Here is a 19348-nt window from a genome sequence, read left to right as displayed (position 1 = left end):
AAAATGGTATGAGATAAGAGATTAAAGAACATAGAACATAGAAAAGTACAGCACAGAGCAGGCCCTTCGGCCCACAATGTTGTGCTGAGGATAAATCCTAATCTAAAATAAAATAATGTAACCTTTGCACCCCTCAAATCACTGCTCTCCATGTGCATGTCCAGCAGCTGCTTAGATGTCCCTAATGACTCTGCTTCTACCACCACAGCTGGCAACGCATTCCATGCATTCACAACTCTCTGTATAAAGAACCTACCTCTGACGTCTCCTCTATACCTTCCCCCTAAAACTTTAAAACTATGACTCCTCATGGCAGGCAATCCTGCCCTGGGGGAAAGTTTCTGGCTATTGACTCTATCCATGCCTCTTACTACCTTGTTATACCTTGATCAGGTTACCTCTCTTCCTCCTTCTCTCCAGAGAGAAATGTCCGAGCGCAGTCAACCTCTCTCTGTAAAACAAGCTCATCAGTCCAGGCAGCATCCTGGTAAACCTTCTTTGCATCCTCTCTAAAGCTTCTGCATCCTATAATAGGATGACCAGAACTGGACACAATATTACAAGAGTGGTCTCACTAGGGTTTTGTAGAGCTGCAGCAAAACCTCGTGGCTCTTAAACTTGATCCCCCTGTTAATGAAAGCCAAAACCCCATATGCTTTCTTAACAACCCTATCCACTTGGGTGGCAACTTTGAGGGATGTATGCACTTGAACACCAAGATTCCACTGTTCCTCCACGCTGCCAAGTGTCATGTCTTTAATCCTATATTCAGCATTCAAGTTCAACCTTCCAAAATGCATCACATCGCATTTATCCAGGTTGAACTCCATCTGCCATTTCTCAGCCCAGCTCTGCATCCTGTTAATGTTGTGCCGCAGTCTGCAACAGCCCTCAGTACTATCAATGGCACCTCCAACCTTTGTGTCATTCGCAAATTTACTAACCTACCCCTCAAACTCCTCATCCAAGTCATTTATAAAAACTACAAAGAGCAGAGGCCCAAGGACACCACACACCGCTGACCTCCAGGCAGAATATTTCCCATCTACAACCACTCTCTGCCTTCTGTCAGCCAACCAATTCTGAATCCAGACAGCCAAATCTCCCTGTATCCCATAGCTCCTGACTTTATGAATAAGCCTGCCCTGGGGAACCTTATCAAATGCCTTGCTGAAGTCCATATATACCATATCCATTGCTCGACCTGCGTCAACCTGTCTCATCGCCTTCTCAAAGAACTCAATAAGATTTGTGAGGCATGACCTGCCCCTCACAAAGCCATGCTGACTGCTTTTGATCACGCTATGCTTTTCCATATAGTCATAAATCCTATCCCTCAGAATTCTTTCCAAAACTTTGCTGAACACAGACATAGGACTGACTGGCCTGTAATTGCCAGGTATTTCCCTATTACCCATCTTGAAAAGAAGAACAACATTCCCCTCTCTCCAATCCTCTGGTATGACTCCCGTGGAGAGTGAGGAAGCAAAGATCTTCGCGAGTGGCTTAGCAACCTCCTTTTTTGTTTCCCGGAACAACCTAGGATGAATCTGGTCTGGCTCTGGGGACTTATCAATCTTAATGTTTGCTAAAATTTCCAGCACATCAACTTCATTAATCTTGATCTATTCAAGCCTGTATCCCAGCTCCTCAAAGTTCTCACTCACAACAAGGTCCCTTTCCTTTGTGAAAACTGAAACAAAATCCTCATTTAGGGCTTCCCCTATCTGCTCAGACTCCACACACAAGTTCCCAACGCTATCCCTGACTGGCCCTACCTTTTCCCTGACCATTCTCTTATTCATCATGTATGAGCAATATGCCTTTGGGTTCTCCCTAAGTTCCTTTCTAGTAAGCCTGTAATCCTCTAAAGCTGTGCTAGATCCTTGCCTCCTCCACCTCACGTAAGCTACCTTAGTCCTTTTGACAAGAAGCTCCTCTATTCTCATCATCCAAGACTCCTTAAGCTTACCCCTTCTTGCCTGTCTCAGAGGAACAAATTTATGCATCAGCTCGCAACAACTGCTCCTCAACAGTTTCCACATATCTGTTGTGCTGTTTCTGTGGAACAAGGGCTCCCAATCTGTACTTTGCAACTCCTCTCTTAATTTCATAGTGTCATAATTTCCTTTTCCCCAATTAAATATCTTCCCATGGTACCTGCTCCTTTCCCTCTCCACAGCTATGGTAAATGTGAGGCAGGTGTGGTTACTGTCACCAAAGTGTTCGGCCACCACGAGATCTGGCACCTGACCTGGCTCATTGCTGAGCACCAAATCCAAAATGGCCTCTCACTCCACCGGCTTGTCTACATACTGAGTAAGGAAACCCTCCTGAACACACCTGATAAAAATGGCTCAATCCAAACCATCTGCACTGGGGAGGTTCCAGTCAATAGTAGGAAAGTTGAAGTCAGCCATAATAACAATCCTGCAACATTTGCATTTTTCCAAAATCTGCTGGCCGAGAAGTTCTTTGAACTCCCTATTGCTATTAGAAAACCCCCAATGAGGTGGCTGTTCCCTTGCTGTTCCTAAACTCCACCCATACTCACTCAGTAGACAAACCTTCCTCAACAACCTTCATTTCTGTAGCTGTGATGCACTCTCTGATTAGCAATGCTACACCTCCTCCTCTTTTTTTCCTCCCTCCCTGTTCTTTTTTTTGTTCTAAACCGTGGAACATCTAGCAACCAATCCTGCCCCTATGAAACCCATGTCTCCGTTATGGCCACAACATCATAGTTCCAAGTACTGATCTATGCTCTAAGTTCATCATCTTATTTCTGACAGTTCTTGTGTTAAAGCAGACACACTTTAACCGATCCCTTTGTTTCATCACATGAAAAACCTCCCTGATAGATTCACTACATCCTGTCACTGCCCCATCTACAATTACCCGCACCCTCCCCGCCACCCACCTCAGATATGTAGCTCTGGTTCCCATCCCCTGCCAAACTAGTTTAAACCCTCCTAGATTATGTAAAAACTTAGTTCATCGAGTTCAGGAAGTATATTTTACAGACTCTAGAGAGTCATGGTTGGCCTTATATACTCTGTAGCTGAGATAAAGAACATGCTATACCATTGGGCACTTTACATTAAGGGAAAACTTTACGGGACAATAAGATTCTGTTAAGTTAATGCTGAGGTCCAGCCTAAAAAGAGTGATAAAGTATGAAACTTTGGAAGGCTTCAGTACAGTCAGGCAGTGTAGGAGAACTCTTAAGAGTGGATTTTTTCTGGCTTCAGTTAAATCTCTTTCGTCGTTTATGATGAGAAGATGTGAGACACCAAGAAGGAAAAAGAAGGAAGAATTATTTGCAATGCCAAGTGTCCTGTCTGACCTAGGTTAGTGCTCACTACTTGTTACAGTTGCATTTCTTACAATGTAATTCGTGTGCTAAGATTGGTTAGCTCAGTTGGCTGGATGGTTGGTTTGGAGTGTGGTGTGATGCAAAGGTGTGGGCTCAACTCCTGCACCAGCAAAGGTTACCATGAAGGAATCTCCTTTTCAACTTCTTCCCCTTGCCTGAGGTATGGTGACCCTCAGGTTAAACCATTACTACCATCTCTCTCTAATGAGACAGCAGCCTCTGGTCTGGTTAGACTATGGCAATTTGTACCTCAATTTAAACCCAACATGTCCACAGTTTTAGTTGTGATCTATTCTGATTGATGAGATAACTGATAACAGCACTTGTTGTGCTTGAGTGAATTTCAACAATGCTTTGTTAAATAGATTGGGAAAAGTGATCCCATCAGCAATTTTCTTCCCCCTTTCCTGTGATATCTGCGCATGAAGCTGGCTGAAAATGTACAAAAGCCAGTGTACTCAGGATATAGGAATTCCCTCAAGAATTTGGAGATTGGTAAAGTGCAGACCTGGGCATTTTCGGGCCCACTGGCCATATCCGGCCCTTTGGTCATTCCTGTCCTGCCCGCATGAGGTCAATCTTAAATTAGACCATAAATGAAAAAGTATTTACGCCATGCACACAATCCAACTGTGTTGCTTTTGTTTTGAAAAGGATGCTTTTTTTAGTTACATATGGACGCACATTCACGTGTATGTGCGTGCGTGTGTGCGTGAACAGCTAGAAGTGATGCTTGCTAGCTAGCTGTCAAAATGTCAGCTCACACCAAAAAAAGGAAGGTTGATACGGAATGCCGCGTTTTTAACAAGACATGGACTGCTAGATATTTATTTGCAGAAATTGGAGGTAAAGCTGTGTGCTTGGTTCGTGGTGCACAGGTCGCTGTGTTCAAGGATTACAATTTGAAGCGCCACTGTGTGACCAAACACGCCGAGAAGTACAACAACTTGTCTGATCAAGAGCGGGTAAGGGAGTCAGATTATTGTTTTACTGTTTATTTCTCCTATATTTCACCTACTCCACAATTTCATATCTTTATTGTAACAGAATATCCTTATTCTTGTGATTATAAGTTTCAGTGCAAAACTATATAATTTAGTACTTTTTACAATGGGAGAAAATTAATACTGGGCAGAATTATGTTCAACTTTTTGTTGGTTCGGCCCTCCAACACAACTCAGGTTTCTCATGTGGCCCCTTGGAAAAATTAATTGCCCACCCCTGGTAAAGTGAGTCACATAACTCAGTAACCATAATATGTGAGAATGAAACATCACAGTGTGAAGCAAGTCAGAATATGTCTGAGGTGTGCATGTTTTAAATCTGATAAATTGGTGAGAAAAGCCCTCAAAGATTGCTTAAACGCAACTCTTATTAATTAGAAGGACTGATCTGACTTTTTCTTACCAGGACATGGAACAAAGATGCATTTTTTCACCTCAGTCGCCTTCCCCTCACATGGCCGACCTCCGTGCTGTGTGGGTGGGTCACTGCAGCTTCGCCTACGGGTTTGGTTTCCCTGTCCACAGCTTTGGGAGCATCCTTCCCATGCACCCCAGAGGGACCACTGCCCATGAACTAAGAAAGAACAGACACTTTTGATGAGAAACTATTGGCAGCATAGGAGTTGCACTTTGGTTTGCTGGTTTCTTTTTGAGTTGCATACAGAACCTATCAAACCAGAAATGGTCCCAGTCTCAATGCTGGACTTGGACTAAACTAACAAAATTTCACTCAGGTTGGCTACAATTAGCAATGGCCACAGGGGAGTAAAACTGAGCAAGTGACTTGGAATTAAGTAATGGCTGACAAATCCTGATCATGTAAAAGCATTATGAAGGGACATTAAGTAGTATAGCGACTAAGCTATGAAATAAATTTATTTGATATTAAGTATCTTGTGCATGTACAATTTGCTAGTTTTGGATGAGTTTTGGTCATGCTTTCATGCTCAGCTTTTAACATTGAAAATGCTTGTGTAAACATTTAGATTGGAAATCCTGAATGCAACTGTTACCCACAATGATGAAAGTGTAGGCTTTGGCCAGTTGCTGATGCTGTGAAACAGTTATCTGAAGTTTCTCAACAAACTCTATTGCCATTTTTGAATTCAGACAAAAAATGTTCAACCTTCAGGTACTTTACAGGACTGTCTTGATATTCGGTGCACTTGTTCCATGTCCTGGTTTGCACGCTGCCAAACTTTGTTTCTAGTGCTTCCTTTTCATTTTTCAGATTTTGGCATTGACACATATGGTATGGCAGTACATACACTGTGGCTCTGCTGAACCCCCAAGTGCCTGTTCCTGCCTTCCACTCTGAACGGCCTATAATTCTTAGACAGAACTCCTACCTCCCACCCTCCATCCACCTCCTACATGTTCTGGACAGTAACCAGTAATGGTCTCGATATCTTCCCACCTCTTTGGATAATCCCCTGCCTTGTCTCATAATTTCGCCAGCACTAGGTCCTAACTCCCTCCCTGCTGCTCCCACAATTATGGCACTTATTACTGCAAGGACTGAGATGAGGAGGAGTTTTCTGCCCAGGGTGTGATGAACCTGTGGAATTCTCCGCAAAGGAGCGCAGGCTGAAACACTGAATGTTTTCAAGAATGAAATGGGTGTAGTTCTGAGGACTGGAGAGATCAAAGGGTATGAAGTGAAAGTGGAAACAGGAGATTGAACCATGGTCTTATTGAACAGTGAGGCAGGATCAAAGAATCAAATAGCCTATTCCTGTTCCTATTTCCTATGTTTCTGAAAATGCACCATTAGTTATAAAGTATTTTCAAACACAGATGGTTATGACATGCAGTGTACAGATGCAAATCTTTCTTTCTTTAGCTACTTAGCAAATATATTTTGATGAAGTAATTACAATATTTTACATCCTTACCTGGACAAGGTTTTGCATTACATTGCCTTGACTCTACATCCCAACCATGACATGATCTTCCTCCATTGGCCGGTAAAGGATTGTTGCACAAACGGATTCGCTCTTTGATCCCTTGGCCACAGGTAACACTGCAGGGTCCCCAGTTCAACCATTCTGAAAATCCACCATGCACTGTGAAAAGTGTAACAGGTTGCAATCAAATGGAGCCTCATCAATAGGACCAGATCACACCTGCCTTTAGCAAACTCATGTGATGGATAGCAAAGAAAAACCTGGGCCTTTTCTTTTCAGTTTAACTTTTATTTTGTCTACCTGACCCAGACTATCCCATGCTGTGCATGACTCAAAATGTCTGACTCAAAATCCAGCAAAATCCAAACTCTAACACAACCTGATGCTGAGCTCCTGGTTTTGGGAGAGTGAACTGTCATCTTTGAATCCCCCAAAAATTGGAACCATCTTTATAAAGCCACTACATAATTTTAAAGACCTCTACAAGGCCACCCTTCTGCACTCATCTTTCTAAAAGATAGAACTCTAGTCTCTCCTGATTGTCATAATCTCTCAGATCTGGTATTATTTTGTAACCCTTTTTTCACCAGCTTCAGCATGTCTTTTTGTAAAATAGAGGCCAGAACTGTCCAGGTATAGGCTAAAAAAGGTTTGTTGCAAATGTAACATATATTCTCTGCTTTTCAATTATACTCCTCTGGAAGTGAATCCAAATGCATTGCTTATATTCTTATTGGTTTGTTAAACTGAGTTTCAACTTTTACTAATTTGTGGATTTATTCCTTTGCATTATATAGATAATTTGTGTTTTTATACTGTCTGTTCTCACACTCAATTGGACAACTTCAAATGGCCAGTGTGCCTTAGTGGTGCCTTTTGCCCCCATATAAGATGGCAAGCTCTAAACCTTAATGCAAGACTTCTGCACATGATTCAGGTTTACAGTTTATTGCAGTGCGAAGTGAATACTGCACTGTCACAGGTGCAATCCTTTGTTGAGTTATGAAATCAAGCCTTTAACATTTATCTAACCCTATTGCTGTTCCTCTTCCTGAACTGCACAGGGATCATGACATTCCACAGCGCACACAATCCTCTTGATCTGTAGTTATCTTTCTATCTGTACCAAATCTTTACAATTTATAGTACAGAAGGTGGTTCTTTGGCCCAATGATTTAATAATGGACTATTTAAGTTTTTCTTTCTGAAGTCAGTGCAACTCAATGTTATAGGGTGAAAATGGTCAATTTCCAAGTTATTGTACCCTGTACAACAATCCCTCAAGATAAAAATGGTCAAAACGATATTGACTTTACCTACCTTGCACAGTTACTGTTATTCCTACAAAGGAAGATCCCATGAGATTCCGGGCTACACATTCGTATTCTCCTGTGTCTTCCTTCACAGCAGAGAGGATTTGCAACGTGGAATTCTGTAACACAACCAGGCGCCCATTCTCTCTGATCGGGTGTCCATTTTTGGTCCACTCCACTGTGGGTGAAGGCTCACCTGCTGCCTGGCAATACAATAAGACCCTGTCCCCTACACTCACAACTGTATCCAAAGGTTCCACAGTGAACACAGGTGCACCTACACAGAGGAAAACAAATTTGTTATTAAAGTCAGGTTGATAATTGGTGGAACTATTCTACAGAATTTCAATGTAAATGGAATCATACAATGAACCAGACATGTCAGATGACAAGATACATAAGTGTAGCAAGCTTGAAGGAAAAGGGTGGGATTACAAGCCATGCCCTCAAAAGTTGTCTCTCAGTGACAGTGAAACTAGGCCACCATCCTCCCACCAGAGATAAGAACACAGAAGTAATCCAACTGGAAAATGTTCTGACTATTTCTTTATGAGGAATTGAAGTCTGTGCCATATTCCTCTTTCAGGAGATCTATCCCTGGTATCTTGGTCACTAAAACACTGACTTTTCTGATCATTATCACATTGCTATTTGAGAGAAATTTTGTGCAGAAATTGCCATGTTACATTGCACATCAAAAGTATTCCATTGGCTGTAAACATTTTAGAATTTCTTGAGGTTGTATAATGCGCTAGAGAAATGCAACTCTTTCTTTCTGTATATTGTTCAATGATGTGATCAATATTGGCAGTTAAAATTATCCAAGAATTACCGATTCACAGAAGACAATAAGAGATCAGCATTTGAGCCCCTAATGGCGTGTCCAGCACCATCTCAAGTGTACTTACTCTGCAACATCAGAGTGACTTTCCTTTCCACGACTCCAGCTTCATTTTCAGCAACACACTTGTAATCTCCGGCATCTTCATTCTATCAGAAAGTCAGAATACGCTTCAGCAAAAGAAAACGGTAACCAATCTTGACCAATAAAGAGCTTCAGTTAAAGGCGATAAGACTGAGTCTGATCCTTGTGGAGCTGGAAAGGAAACATTCCATCATATGTGCCCTGAGGGGTCTAGTGGACACTTGCTGCACCTGTGAGGAAACAGCCATCCTGGTCTCTCCACAATCAGAACATTTACGTAGCCCGAGCTGAGTCTAGGACCAGCTATGACTGCTGCATAAACCATGCACCTGTAAGACTGTGAGGAGCCAAAGAAAGACAGGGAAAGAGAGAGGCACACAGTAGAGAGACAGAAAGAGGGAAGTGACAGACAAGAGAGAAGATAGACAAGATGAGATGAGGAGGCAAAACAAAAAAAGAGATGAGAAGAGAAGAGAAAAGAGGCAGAGACAGAGACAAGTGAACAACAAAAACAGACATAAGGATTAGGTCAACAGGAGAAAATACAGAATGAAAACAAGAGTTAAAATGAAGAATAAGGTGGATATAAATGTTAAAGCTTGCTCTGTTACAAACTATGTCACTGTTAGCTGCTTCATGGTGAAGGGTGACTCACCACTGTTCCATAGATGGCCAATGAACCATTATTCATTTGTCGAATGCGATTACTAACAGTGAGAGGTCTGCCATTTTTATTCCAGTTTATTGATGGTGCTGGATCTCCATGGGCATCACAGTTCAAAACAACATTCCCTCCCAGGGGCTCCGTCTGGTAAGCAGTAACCTCACCGTGGAGTACTGGTGCCTCTGAAAATGGAACAGTCATCAACGATTACACAGAAGCCATTTAAAAAATCTTTTTCTGTTCTAGTTCCTTGCAAAATTTGGCAAATTCTACAAGGTTTTTCTCAAGGTGAGACATGTGCAGAGCCACTCCATTCCTACTCCTGCAGCACATTAAAATCACCAGGCGTGTAATGTTCCTAGATAATCTTATTTAACACAGACACTTTTCCCCATGTATAAACAGATGATCGCTCTGTATAATTTATCAAGAAAAGTTATCTTTATTCTTACAATTAGAAAACCAACATTGCCCTAAAGCAGCTTCAGAACATAAAACAGTACAGCACAGGCCCTCTGGCCCACTATGTTGTGCTGACCTTTTATCGTACTCTAAGATCAAACTAACCTACATACCCTTCATTTTGCCATCATCAATGTGCCTATCCAAAAGTTGCTTAAATGTCCCTAATGTATCTGACTTTACTAAGACTGCTGGCAGTGCATTCCATGAACCCACCATTCTCTGTGTAAAAAACCTACCTCCGACATCTCCCTTAAACCTTCCTCCAATCAGCTTAAAATTATGCCCCTCGTGATAACCATTTCCACCCTGGGAAAAAGTCTCTGGCTATCTATTCTATCTATGCCTCATCATCTTTATCAAGTTGCCTCTCATCCTTCTTCGCTCCAATGAGAAAAGCCTGAGCTCCTTCAACCTTTCTCCATAAGACATGTCCTCCAGTCCAGGCAACATCCTGGTAAATCTTCTCTGCACCCTCTCTAAAGCTTCCACATCCTTCTTATAATGAGACTACCAGAACCGAACACAATATTCCAAAATGAATCACTTCACACTTTTCCAGGTTGAACTCCATCTGCCACTTCTCAGCCCAGCTCTGCATCCTGCCTATATCCTGCTGCAACCTATAACAGCTCTCAATACTATCCGCAACTGCACCAACCGCCATGTCATCAGCAAACTTACTAACTCACCCTTCCACTTCCTCATCCAAGTCATTTATAAAAATCACAATGAGCAGAGGTCCCAGAATAGATCCCTGTGGAACACCACTGCTCACTGAGCTCCAGGCTGAATACTTTCCATCCACTACCACCATCTGTCTTCTAAGGGCCAGCCAATTCTGTATCCAGACAGCCAAATCTCCCTGTCTCCCATGCCCCCTTACTTTCTGAATGAGCCTACCATGGGAAAACTTATCAAATGCCTTACTAAAATCCATGTACACCACATCCACTGCTTCACCTTCATCAATGTGTTTTGTCACATCCTCAAAGAATTCAATAAGGTTTGTGAGGCAATTCCTGTCCCTCACAAAGCCATGTTGGCTATCTCTAGTCAAACTATGCTTTTCCAAATAATCATAAATCCTGTCTCTCAGAATCCTCTCCAGTAATTTGCCCACCACCAACATAATACTGATTGGTCTGTAATTCCCAGGATTATCCCTATTCACCTTCTTGAACAAGGGAATAATATTTGCCACTCTCCAATCATCTGGTACTACTTCAGTGGACAGTGAGGACGTAAAGATCATCGCCAAAGGTGTAATAATCTTTTGCCTTGCTTCCCTTGGCAACCTTGGGTATATCCGGTCTGGCCCAGGGGACTTCTGTAACCTCATGTTTTTCAAAATTTCCAGCACAGCTCCTTCTTAACAGCAACCTGTTTGACAGCCTGTTACACCCTGTTCTCACAAACAACAAGGTCCCTCTCACTAGTGAATACTGAAGCAAAGCCATCATCATTAAGGCTTCATTAAGGACCACCACTACCTCCTCCGACTCCAGGCACAAGTACTCTCCACTATCCCTGATTCCTCCTACCCTCACTCTGACTACTGTCTTGTTCCTCACATAAGTGTAGAATGCCCTGGGGTTTTACTTAAAGCTTTTTCAGTAAAGCTTTTTCATGCCCCCTTCCAGCCCTTCTAAGTCTGTTTGTTAGCTCCTTCCTCGTTATCTTGTAACCCTCTAGAGCCCTGCCTGATCCTTGCTTCCTCAATCTTAAGTAAGTTTCCTTCTTCTTGATTCGTGGGCGGCACGGTGGCACAGTGGTTAGCACTGCTGCCTCACAGCGCCAGAGACCCGGGTTCAATTCCCACCTCAGGCGACTGACTGTGTGGAGTTTGCACATTCTCCCCGTGTCTGCGTGGGTTTCCTCCGGGTGCTCCGGTTTCCTCCCACAGTCCAAAGATGTGCAGGTCAGGTGAATTGGCCACGCTAAATTGCCCGTAGTGTTAGGTAAGGGGTAGATGTAGGGGTATGGGTGGGTTGCCCTTTGGCAGGGCGGTGTGGACTTGTTGGGCCGAAGGGCCTGTTTCCACACTGTAAGTAATCTAATCTAGATATTCCACAAACCTATCCAGCACTCGTAGCAAGTGCTCCCAACACAACCTCCATATTTCATTCATACATTTCCCTGAGAATATTTGTTTCCAATTTATAGTCCACAGCTCCTGCATAATAGCATTGTAATTCTACCTCCCCCAATTAAATACTTTCCAATACCGTCTGCTCCTATCCCTCTCAGGGAGTTGTGATCACTAACACTGAAATGCTCTCCCACCGAAAGATCTGACACCTGACCTGGTTCATTGTTAAGCACCAAATCCTATATGGCCACCCCTCCAGTCGGCCTATCTACATATTGAGTCAGGAATCTTTCCTGGACACACCTGACAAAATCGGCCCACAACATCCAATGTTCCTGCCCCTACGACATCCAAGTCTCTGTAATGGCCACAACATCATAGCTCTAAGTACTGATCCATGCTCTAAGTTCATCATCCTTACTCCTGACACTTCTTGTGTTAAAATAGACTCACTTCAACCCATCACATTGACACAACTTCACCCTATCAATTGTCTATCCTTCCTCACAGACTCTCTGCAAGTTGTATCAGCCTGTTCACTAGCTACCCCATCCTCTGATCTGTAGTTCCAGTTCCCATCCCTGCCAAACTAGCTTAAACTCTCCCAAACAGCTCGAGAAAACCTCCCATCCAGGATATTGATATACCTCCAGTTCAGGTGCAACCTGTTCTCTTTCCCACCTTCCCCAGAAGATATCCCAATGATCCACATATCTCAAGCCTTCCCTCCTACACCCAGCTCTGTACCCATGTGTTCAGCTGCACTTGCTCTCTGTTCCTAGCCTCATTAGCCCGTGGCACCAGTAGCAATCTTGAGATTACTAATCTGGCTCATCCTGCCTATTAGCTTCAACCTAACTCGCTACATTCACTTTTGAGAACCTCATCCCTTTTCCTAGATATGTCATTGGTACTGATGTGTACCACAACCTTTGGCTGCTAATCCTCCCCCTTTAAAGATCCTGTAGACTGAATCTGAGGCATCCCTGACCCTGGCATCCGGGAGGCAACATACCATCCTGGAGACTCGTTTGCGGCATGTCAGTTCCTCTAATCATTGAATCCCCTATCTCTATCGGTCTGCTATTCTTCCCCACTTCCGTTCTGAGCCACAGAGACAGGTTCAGTGCCAGAGACCAGGTTGCTGTGGCTTTTCCCTAGTAACTCATCCCTCCAACAGTATCCAAAGTGGTATCTTTATTAATGAAGGAAACAGCCACAAGGGACCCCTGCACTAGCTGCCTTTCCCACTCCTTACGGTCACCAGATACCTTTATCCTGTAACTGTGACTCCCTCCCTATAACTCCGCTCTATCACCCCCCTCACAGCCTCCAAAATGATCCGAAGTTCATCTAGCTCCAGTTCCCTAATCTGGTGTGTGAAAAGCTGCAGTTGGCTGCAGTAGTCACAGGTGAAGTCACTAGTGGTGACCCTTACTCCCTACGTCCTGCAAGAGAACCATGCAACTGCCATAGCTTCCATCCACTCTGCTCTAAATTGCCAAAAGAGACAAAAATAACCTTACCTCAGCAACCCTCCACACAGAGTCCTTTTTTTTGGTTCGAGGAGGGGGACGGGTGGGAGACCCAATAAATGTAGTGTTCCGGGTTTAGCCACTGTCTGAATGTATTAGTTCAATTACCCAGCAGTCCCCAAATCCACTTCTGTTTCTGTTCAGCCTTTGCTCCGCCGATACATGAGGCAAGTATTCTATAGATTAGATTAGATTTCCCACAGTGTGGAAACAGGCCCTTCGGCCAAACAAGTCCACACCGACCCTCCGAAGAGCAACACTCCCAGACCCACTCCCTTACATTTACCCCTGACTAATGCACCTAACAGTACGGGCAATTTAGAATGGCCCATTCACCCTAACCTGCACATCTTTGGACTATGGGAGGAAACCGGAGCACCCGGAGGAAACCCACGCAGACACGGGGAGAATGTGCAAACTCCACACAGACAGTTGCCCGAGGCAGGAATTGAACCCAGGTTCTTGGCGCTGTGAGGCAACAGTGCTAACCACTGAGCCGCCGTGCCGCCCTAACCAAACTTCCTTCCTGGCTGCCCCCTCTCTTGACACCTGCTGCTGAAATAGAGGCTGCTGATTCACAAGATAAGTACTTTATATTCAAACTTACCTTCCCCCTGGCTGGCACTCGCTTGACACCCGCTGCTGAAACGCTTTTGCTCCGTGATTGGTAGAAAGTTATTACTGTTCCCAAAATGTTAATGGAAAGTGTTCACTAGTCAGCCAGTAGAAGTCTTACCTTTCACATAGACAAATCCAACTGCCTTGATCATTCCTACATCACTTTCTGCTGTGCACACGTAAGTACCAGAATGTTCTTTGGATACCTTTTCTATTATCAGCTCACTCCGACCTTCTTTCCCAGAATCCTTCGCTGAATAACAAAACAGAGTAAACTACGGTAAGAACCCTGATTGATCCAGCAGCTGGGCAAATGGCACCACTTAGCCCAGCGTAGAAAGAAAAAGGTCATTCACCTAATTTCACTGTGCAACATTTGACATAAGAATCCACTCTCACTTACAATGAGAGGTGATCTCGTTATAACAAATAAAATTCTAAAGGGGAGTTGGCAGAATAGGGATGCTAGAATGATTTTTCCCTTACTTGGGGAGCCTCCAACATGGGCACACAATCTCAAAATGAGAATCAGCTATGTAGAACTGAGATGATAAGAAATTGCTGCACTCAATGGGTGTGAATCTTTAGAATTCTATTCAGTAAGCTGTGCATGATCAGTCATTGAAGAATTTCAAAATAAGAGATAAATAAATTTTTGGATGCTAAAGGAATAGAGTTATGGGGCTAGGGTGTTGAAATGGAGTGGAGGTAGAAGATCAGCCTTGATCTGACTGAATGATGGAGTGAGTGCGAGGAGCCAAAGAGTCTACTTCTTCCCTTTATGCAACAATGCACCATGCTTCTGCTATATGAGCTACCATTGCCTAGCTAACAAATAGTACATGTCAAAATGCCATTCTTGAATTGTTTATTTGAGCTGCCTGAAAGGAGGCCCAGTGTGACTCCCCTTCCCTCTGTTCGTCTATAAGTTGCTTCATTCATTCTGAACTCCCTTCTCTGTTCCCACATCAACACAACGACACAACGACATTCAGAATCTCAGCCTGTCAGAAGCAAAAATCAGTCTCTATTAAACCTTTGCATGAACCAGCAGGAACTTGAAGGTTAATGGAATGTCTTGGTTAGACCTATTCAGTTCTGGGGACGACACCTCAGGAAGGACATATTGGCAATTGAGTGAATACAGTGCAGAATCATAATGATCCTCGGGCTTAGGATGTTAAAACAGGTTGTATAAACTTGCCTTTGTTCCCTTGTTTAATAAAGGATTAAGGGGTGAATTGGGTAGATACAGAGAAACCATCAGTACAAATCAAGCATGAGTGAACATAAACTAAAAACTACAGTCATTCTATTTGGGAGCTTTTATTTTACTGAATTTAAAGAAAGTGGGATGGGTATGGTGATATAGTGCCAAAACACAACTGAAATAGATGATCAGTTATGATCTTATTGAATGATAGAGTAGGTTCGAGTATGGCCTACTCATAGAGTCATAGAGATGTACAGCATGGAAACAGACCCTTCGATACAACCCATCCATGCCGACCAGATATCCCAACCCAATCTAGTCCCACCTGCCAGCACCCAGCCCATATCCCTCCAAACCCTTCCTATTCATATACCCATCCAAATGCCTCTTAAATGTTGCAATTGTACCAGCTTCCACCACATCCTCTGGCAGCTCATGCCATACATGTACTACCCTCTGCGTGAAACAGTTGCCCCTTAGGTCTCTTTTATATCTTTCCCCTCTCAACCTAAACCTATGCCCTCTAGTTCTGGACTCCCTGACCCCAGGCAAAAGAATTTGTCTATTAATCCTATCCATGCTCCTCATAATTTTGTAAACCTCTATAAGGTCACCCCTCAGCCTCCAACGCTCCAGGGAAAACAGCCCCAGCCTGTTCAGCCTCTCCCTGTAGCTCAGATCCTCCAACCCTGGCAACATCCCTGTAAATCTTTTCTAAACCTTTTCAAGTTTCACAACATCTTTCCGATAGGAAGGAGACCAGAATTGCACGCAATATTCCAACAGTGGCCTAACCAATGTCCTGTACAGCCGCAACATGACCTCCCAACTCCTATACTCAATACTCCGACCAATAAAGGAAAGCATACCAAACGCCACCTTCACTATCTTATCTACCTGCGACTCCACTTTCAAGGAGCTATGAACCTGCACTCCAAGGTCTCTTTGTTTAGCAACACTCCCTAGGACCTTACCATTAAGTGTATAAGTCCTGCTAAGATTTGCTTTCCCAAAATGCAGCACCTTGCATTTATCTGAATTAAACTCCATCTGCCACTTCTCAGCCCATTGGCCCATCTGGTCCAGGTCCTGTTGTAATCTGAGGTAACCCTCTTTGCTGTCCACTACACCTCCAATTTTGGTGTCATCCGCAAACTTACTAACTGTACCTCTTACGTTCGCATCCAAATCATTTATGTAAATGACAAAAAGTAGAGGGCCCAGCACCGATCCTTGTGACACTCCACTGGTCACAGGCCTTCAGTCTGAAAAACAACCCTCCACCACCACCCTCTGTCTTCTACCTTTGAGTCAGTTCTGTATCCAAATGGCTAGTTCTCCCTGTATTCTATGAGATCTAACCTTGCTAATCAGTCTCCCTTGGGGAACCTTGTCGAACGCCTTACTGAAGTCCATATAGATCACATCTACTGCTCTGCCCTCATCAATCTTCTTTGTTACTTCTTCAAAAAACTCAATCAAGTTTGTGAGACATGATTTCCCACGCACAAAGCCATGTTGACTATCCCTAATCAATCCTTGCCTTTCCAAATACATGTACATCCTGTCTCTCAGGATTCCCTCCAACAACTTGCCCACCACCGAGAACAGGCTCACCGGTCTATAGTTCCCTGGCTTGTCTTTACCGACCTTTTTTAACAGTGGCACCACGTTTGCCAACCTCCAGTCTTCTGGCACCTCACCTGTGACTATCGATGATTCAAATATCTCAGCAAGAGGCCCAGCAATCACTTCTCTAGCTTCCCACAGAGTTCGAGGGTACACCTGATCAGGTCCTGGGGATTTATCCACTTTTATGCGTTTCAAGACATCCAGCACTTCCTCCTCTGTAATCTAGACATTTTGCAAGATGTCACGATCTACTTCCCTACAGTCTATATCTTCTATAACCTTTTCCACAGTAAATACTGATGCAAAATATTCATTTAGTATCTCCCCCATTTTCTGTGGCTCCACACAAAGGCCGCCTTGCTGATCTTTGAGGGGCCCTATTCTCTCCCTTAATATATTTGTAAAAACCCTTTGGATTCTCCTTAATTCTACTTGCCAAAGCTATCTCATGTCCCCGTTTTGCTCTCCTGATTTCCCTCTTATGTATACTCCTACTTTCTTTATACTCTTCTAAGGATTCACTCGATCTATCCTGTCTATACCTTACATATGCTTCCTTCTTATTCTTAACCAAACCCTCAATTTCTTTAGTCATCCAGCTTTCCCTATACCTACCAGCCTTCCCTTTCACCCTGACAGGAATATACTTTCTTTGGATTCTTGTTATCTCATTTCTGAAGTGTTCCTATTTTCCAGCCGTCCCTTTACCTGCGAACATCTTCCCCCAATCAGCTTTTGAAAGTTCTTGCCTAATACCGTCAAAATTGGCCTTTCTCCAATTTAGAAGTTCAACTTTTAGATCTGGTCTATCCTTTTCCGTCACTATTTTAAAACAAATAGAATTATGGTCGCTGGCCCCAAAGTGCTCCCCCACTGACACCTCAGTCACCTGCCCTGGCTTATTTCCCAAGAGTAGGTCTAGTCTTGCACCTTCTCTAGTAGGTACATCCACATACTGAATCAGAAAATTGTCTTGTACACACTTAAGAAATTCTTCTCCATCTAAACCCTTAACACTATGGCAGTCACAGTCAATGTTTGGAAAGTTAAAATCCCCTACCATAACTACCCTATTATTCTTACAGATAGCTGAGATCTCCTTGCAAGTTTGTTTCTCAATTTCCCTCTGACTATTAGGGGGTCTATAATACAATCCCAATAAGGTGATCATCCCTTTCTTATTTCTCAGTTCCAACCAAATAACTTCCCTGGATGTAATTCCGGGAATATCCTCCCTCAGCACAGATGTAATGCTATCCCTTATCAAAAATGCCACTCCCCCTCCTTCTTGCCTCCCTTTCTATCCTTCCTGTAGCATTTGTATCCTGGAACATTAAGCTGCCGGTCCTGCCCATCGTTGAGCCATGTTTCTGTAATTACTATGATATCCCAGTCCCATGTTCCTAACCATGCCCTGAGTTCATCTGCCTTCCCTGTTAGGCCCCTTGCATTGAAATAAATGCAGTTTAATTTATTTGTCCTACCTTGTCCCTGCCTGCCCTGACTGTTTGACTCACTTCTGTTCTCAGTTGTACCTGTCTCAGATCGATCTCTTTCCTCACTATCTCCCTGGGACCCACCACCCACCCGCCACCTTACTAGTTTAAATCCTCCCAAACAGTTCTAGCAAATCTCCCTGCCAGTATATTAGTCCCTTTCCAATTTAGGTGCAATCCACCCTTCTTGTACAGGTCATTTCTACCCCAAAAGAGATTCCAATGATCCAAACATGTGAATCCTTTTCCCATACACCAGCTCCTCAGCCATGCATTCATCTGCTCTATCCTCCTATTCCTGCCCTCACTAGCTCGTAGCACTGGGAGTAATCCAGATATTTCTACCCTTGAGAACCTCCTTTTTAAATTTCCGCCTAACTCTCTGTAATCCCCCTTCAGAATCTCAACCTTTTCCCTTCCGATATCATTGGTTCCAATGTGGACAATGACCTCTTGCTGGCCCCTTCCCCCTTGAGAATATTCTGCACCCTCTTTGAGACATCCTTGATCCTGGCACCAGGGAAATAACACACCATTCTGTTTTTTCTCTGCTGGCCACAGAAACGTCTGTCTGTACCTCTGACTACAGAATCCCCTAGCACAATTGATCTCTTGGAAGCCGACGTAACCCTCGTTGCATTAGAGCCAGTCTCAATACCAGAAACTTGGCTGTTCGTGCTACGTTCCCCTGAGAATCCATAACCCCCTACATTTTCCAAAACAGCATACCTGTTTGAAATGGTTATATCCACAAAAGACTCCTGCCCTAGGTGCCGACCTCTCTTACCCTTCCTGGAGTTAACCCATCTATATGACTGTATCTGAGACTTTCCCCTCTTCCTATAACTGCCATCCATCACATACTGTTGCTGTTGCAAATTCCTCATCGCTTCTATCTATATCTTCAACCGATCCACTCGATCTGATATGATTCGCATCCAACAGCATTTATGGCAGATATAATCCACAGTAACTCTTAAACTCTCTTTAAACTCCCGCATCTGACAAGAAGTACATATCACTGCAAAGGCCATTTTTGCTCCTTCACAATCTACAGACCCAGAAAATAACACCGTCTTATTCCTCAACAGACACTGCTCCAGGTTAAATT

The 19348-nt window shown here is 43.5% G+C and overlaps 1 protein-coding gene across 3 annotated transcripts in view; it reads right to left on the bottom strand.

Moving 5' to 3' along the window:
• Positions 1 to 19348, bottom strand: part of LOC140469322 (hemicentin-1-like) — a 438266-nt gene that overhangs the window by 45583 nt on the left and 373335 nt on the right. For 2 of the 3 annotated variants that reach the window (XM_072565717.1, XM_072565718.1), the window contains exons 84-89: positions 14015 to 14149; positions 9181 to 9371; positions 8509 to 8590; positions 7608 to 7877; positions 6276 to 6446; positions 4784 to 4954 (exon numbers count right to left, since the gene is read on the bottom strand). In XM_072565717.1, coding sequence (XP_072421818.1) covers positions 4784 to 4954; positions 6276 to 6446; positions 7608 to 7877; positions 8509 to 8590; positions 9181 to 9371; positions 14015 to 14149 — 1020 coding nt within the window. The remainder of the gene's footprint in view (positions 1 to 4783; positions 4955 to 6275; positions 6447 to 7607; positions 7878 to 8508; positions 8591 to 9180; positions 9372 to 14014; positions 14150 to 19348) is intronic. The other variant, XM_072565719.1, reaches the window with a different exon arrangement.

This window comes from Chiloscyllium punctatum, chromosome 49 (genome assembly GCF_047496795.1).
Source record: "Chiloscyllium punctatum isolate Juve2018m chromosome 49, sChiPun1.3, whole genome shotgun sequence".
NCBI classification, from domain to species: Eukaryota; Metazoa; Chordata; class Chondrichthyes; order Orectolobiformes; family Hemiscylliidae; genus Chiloscyllium; species Chiloscyllium punctatum.
Note: the sequence above shows the minus strand (reverse complement) of the source record. Positions and strands in the feature narration are given on the sequence as shown.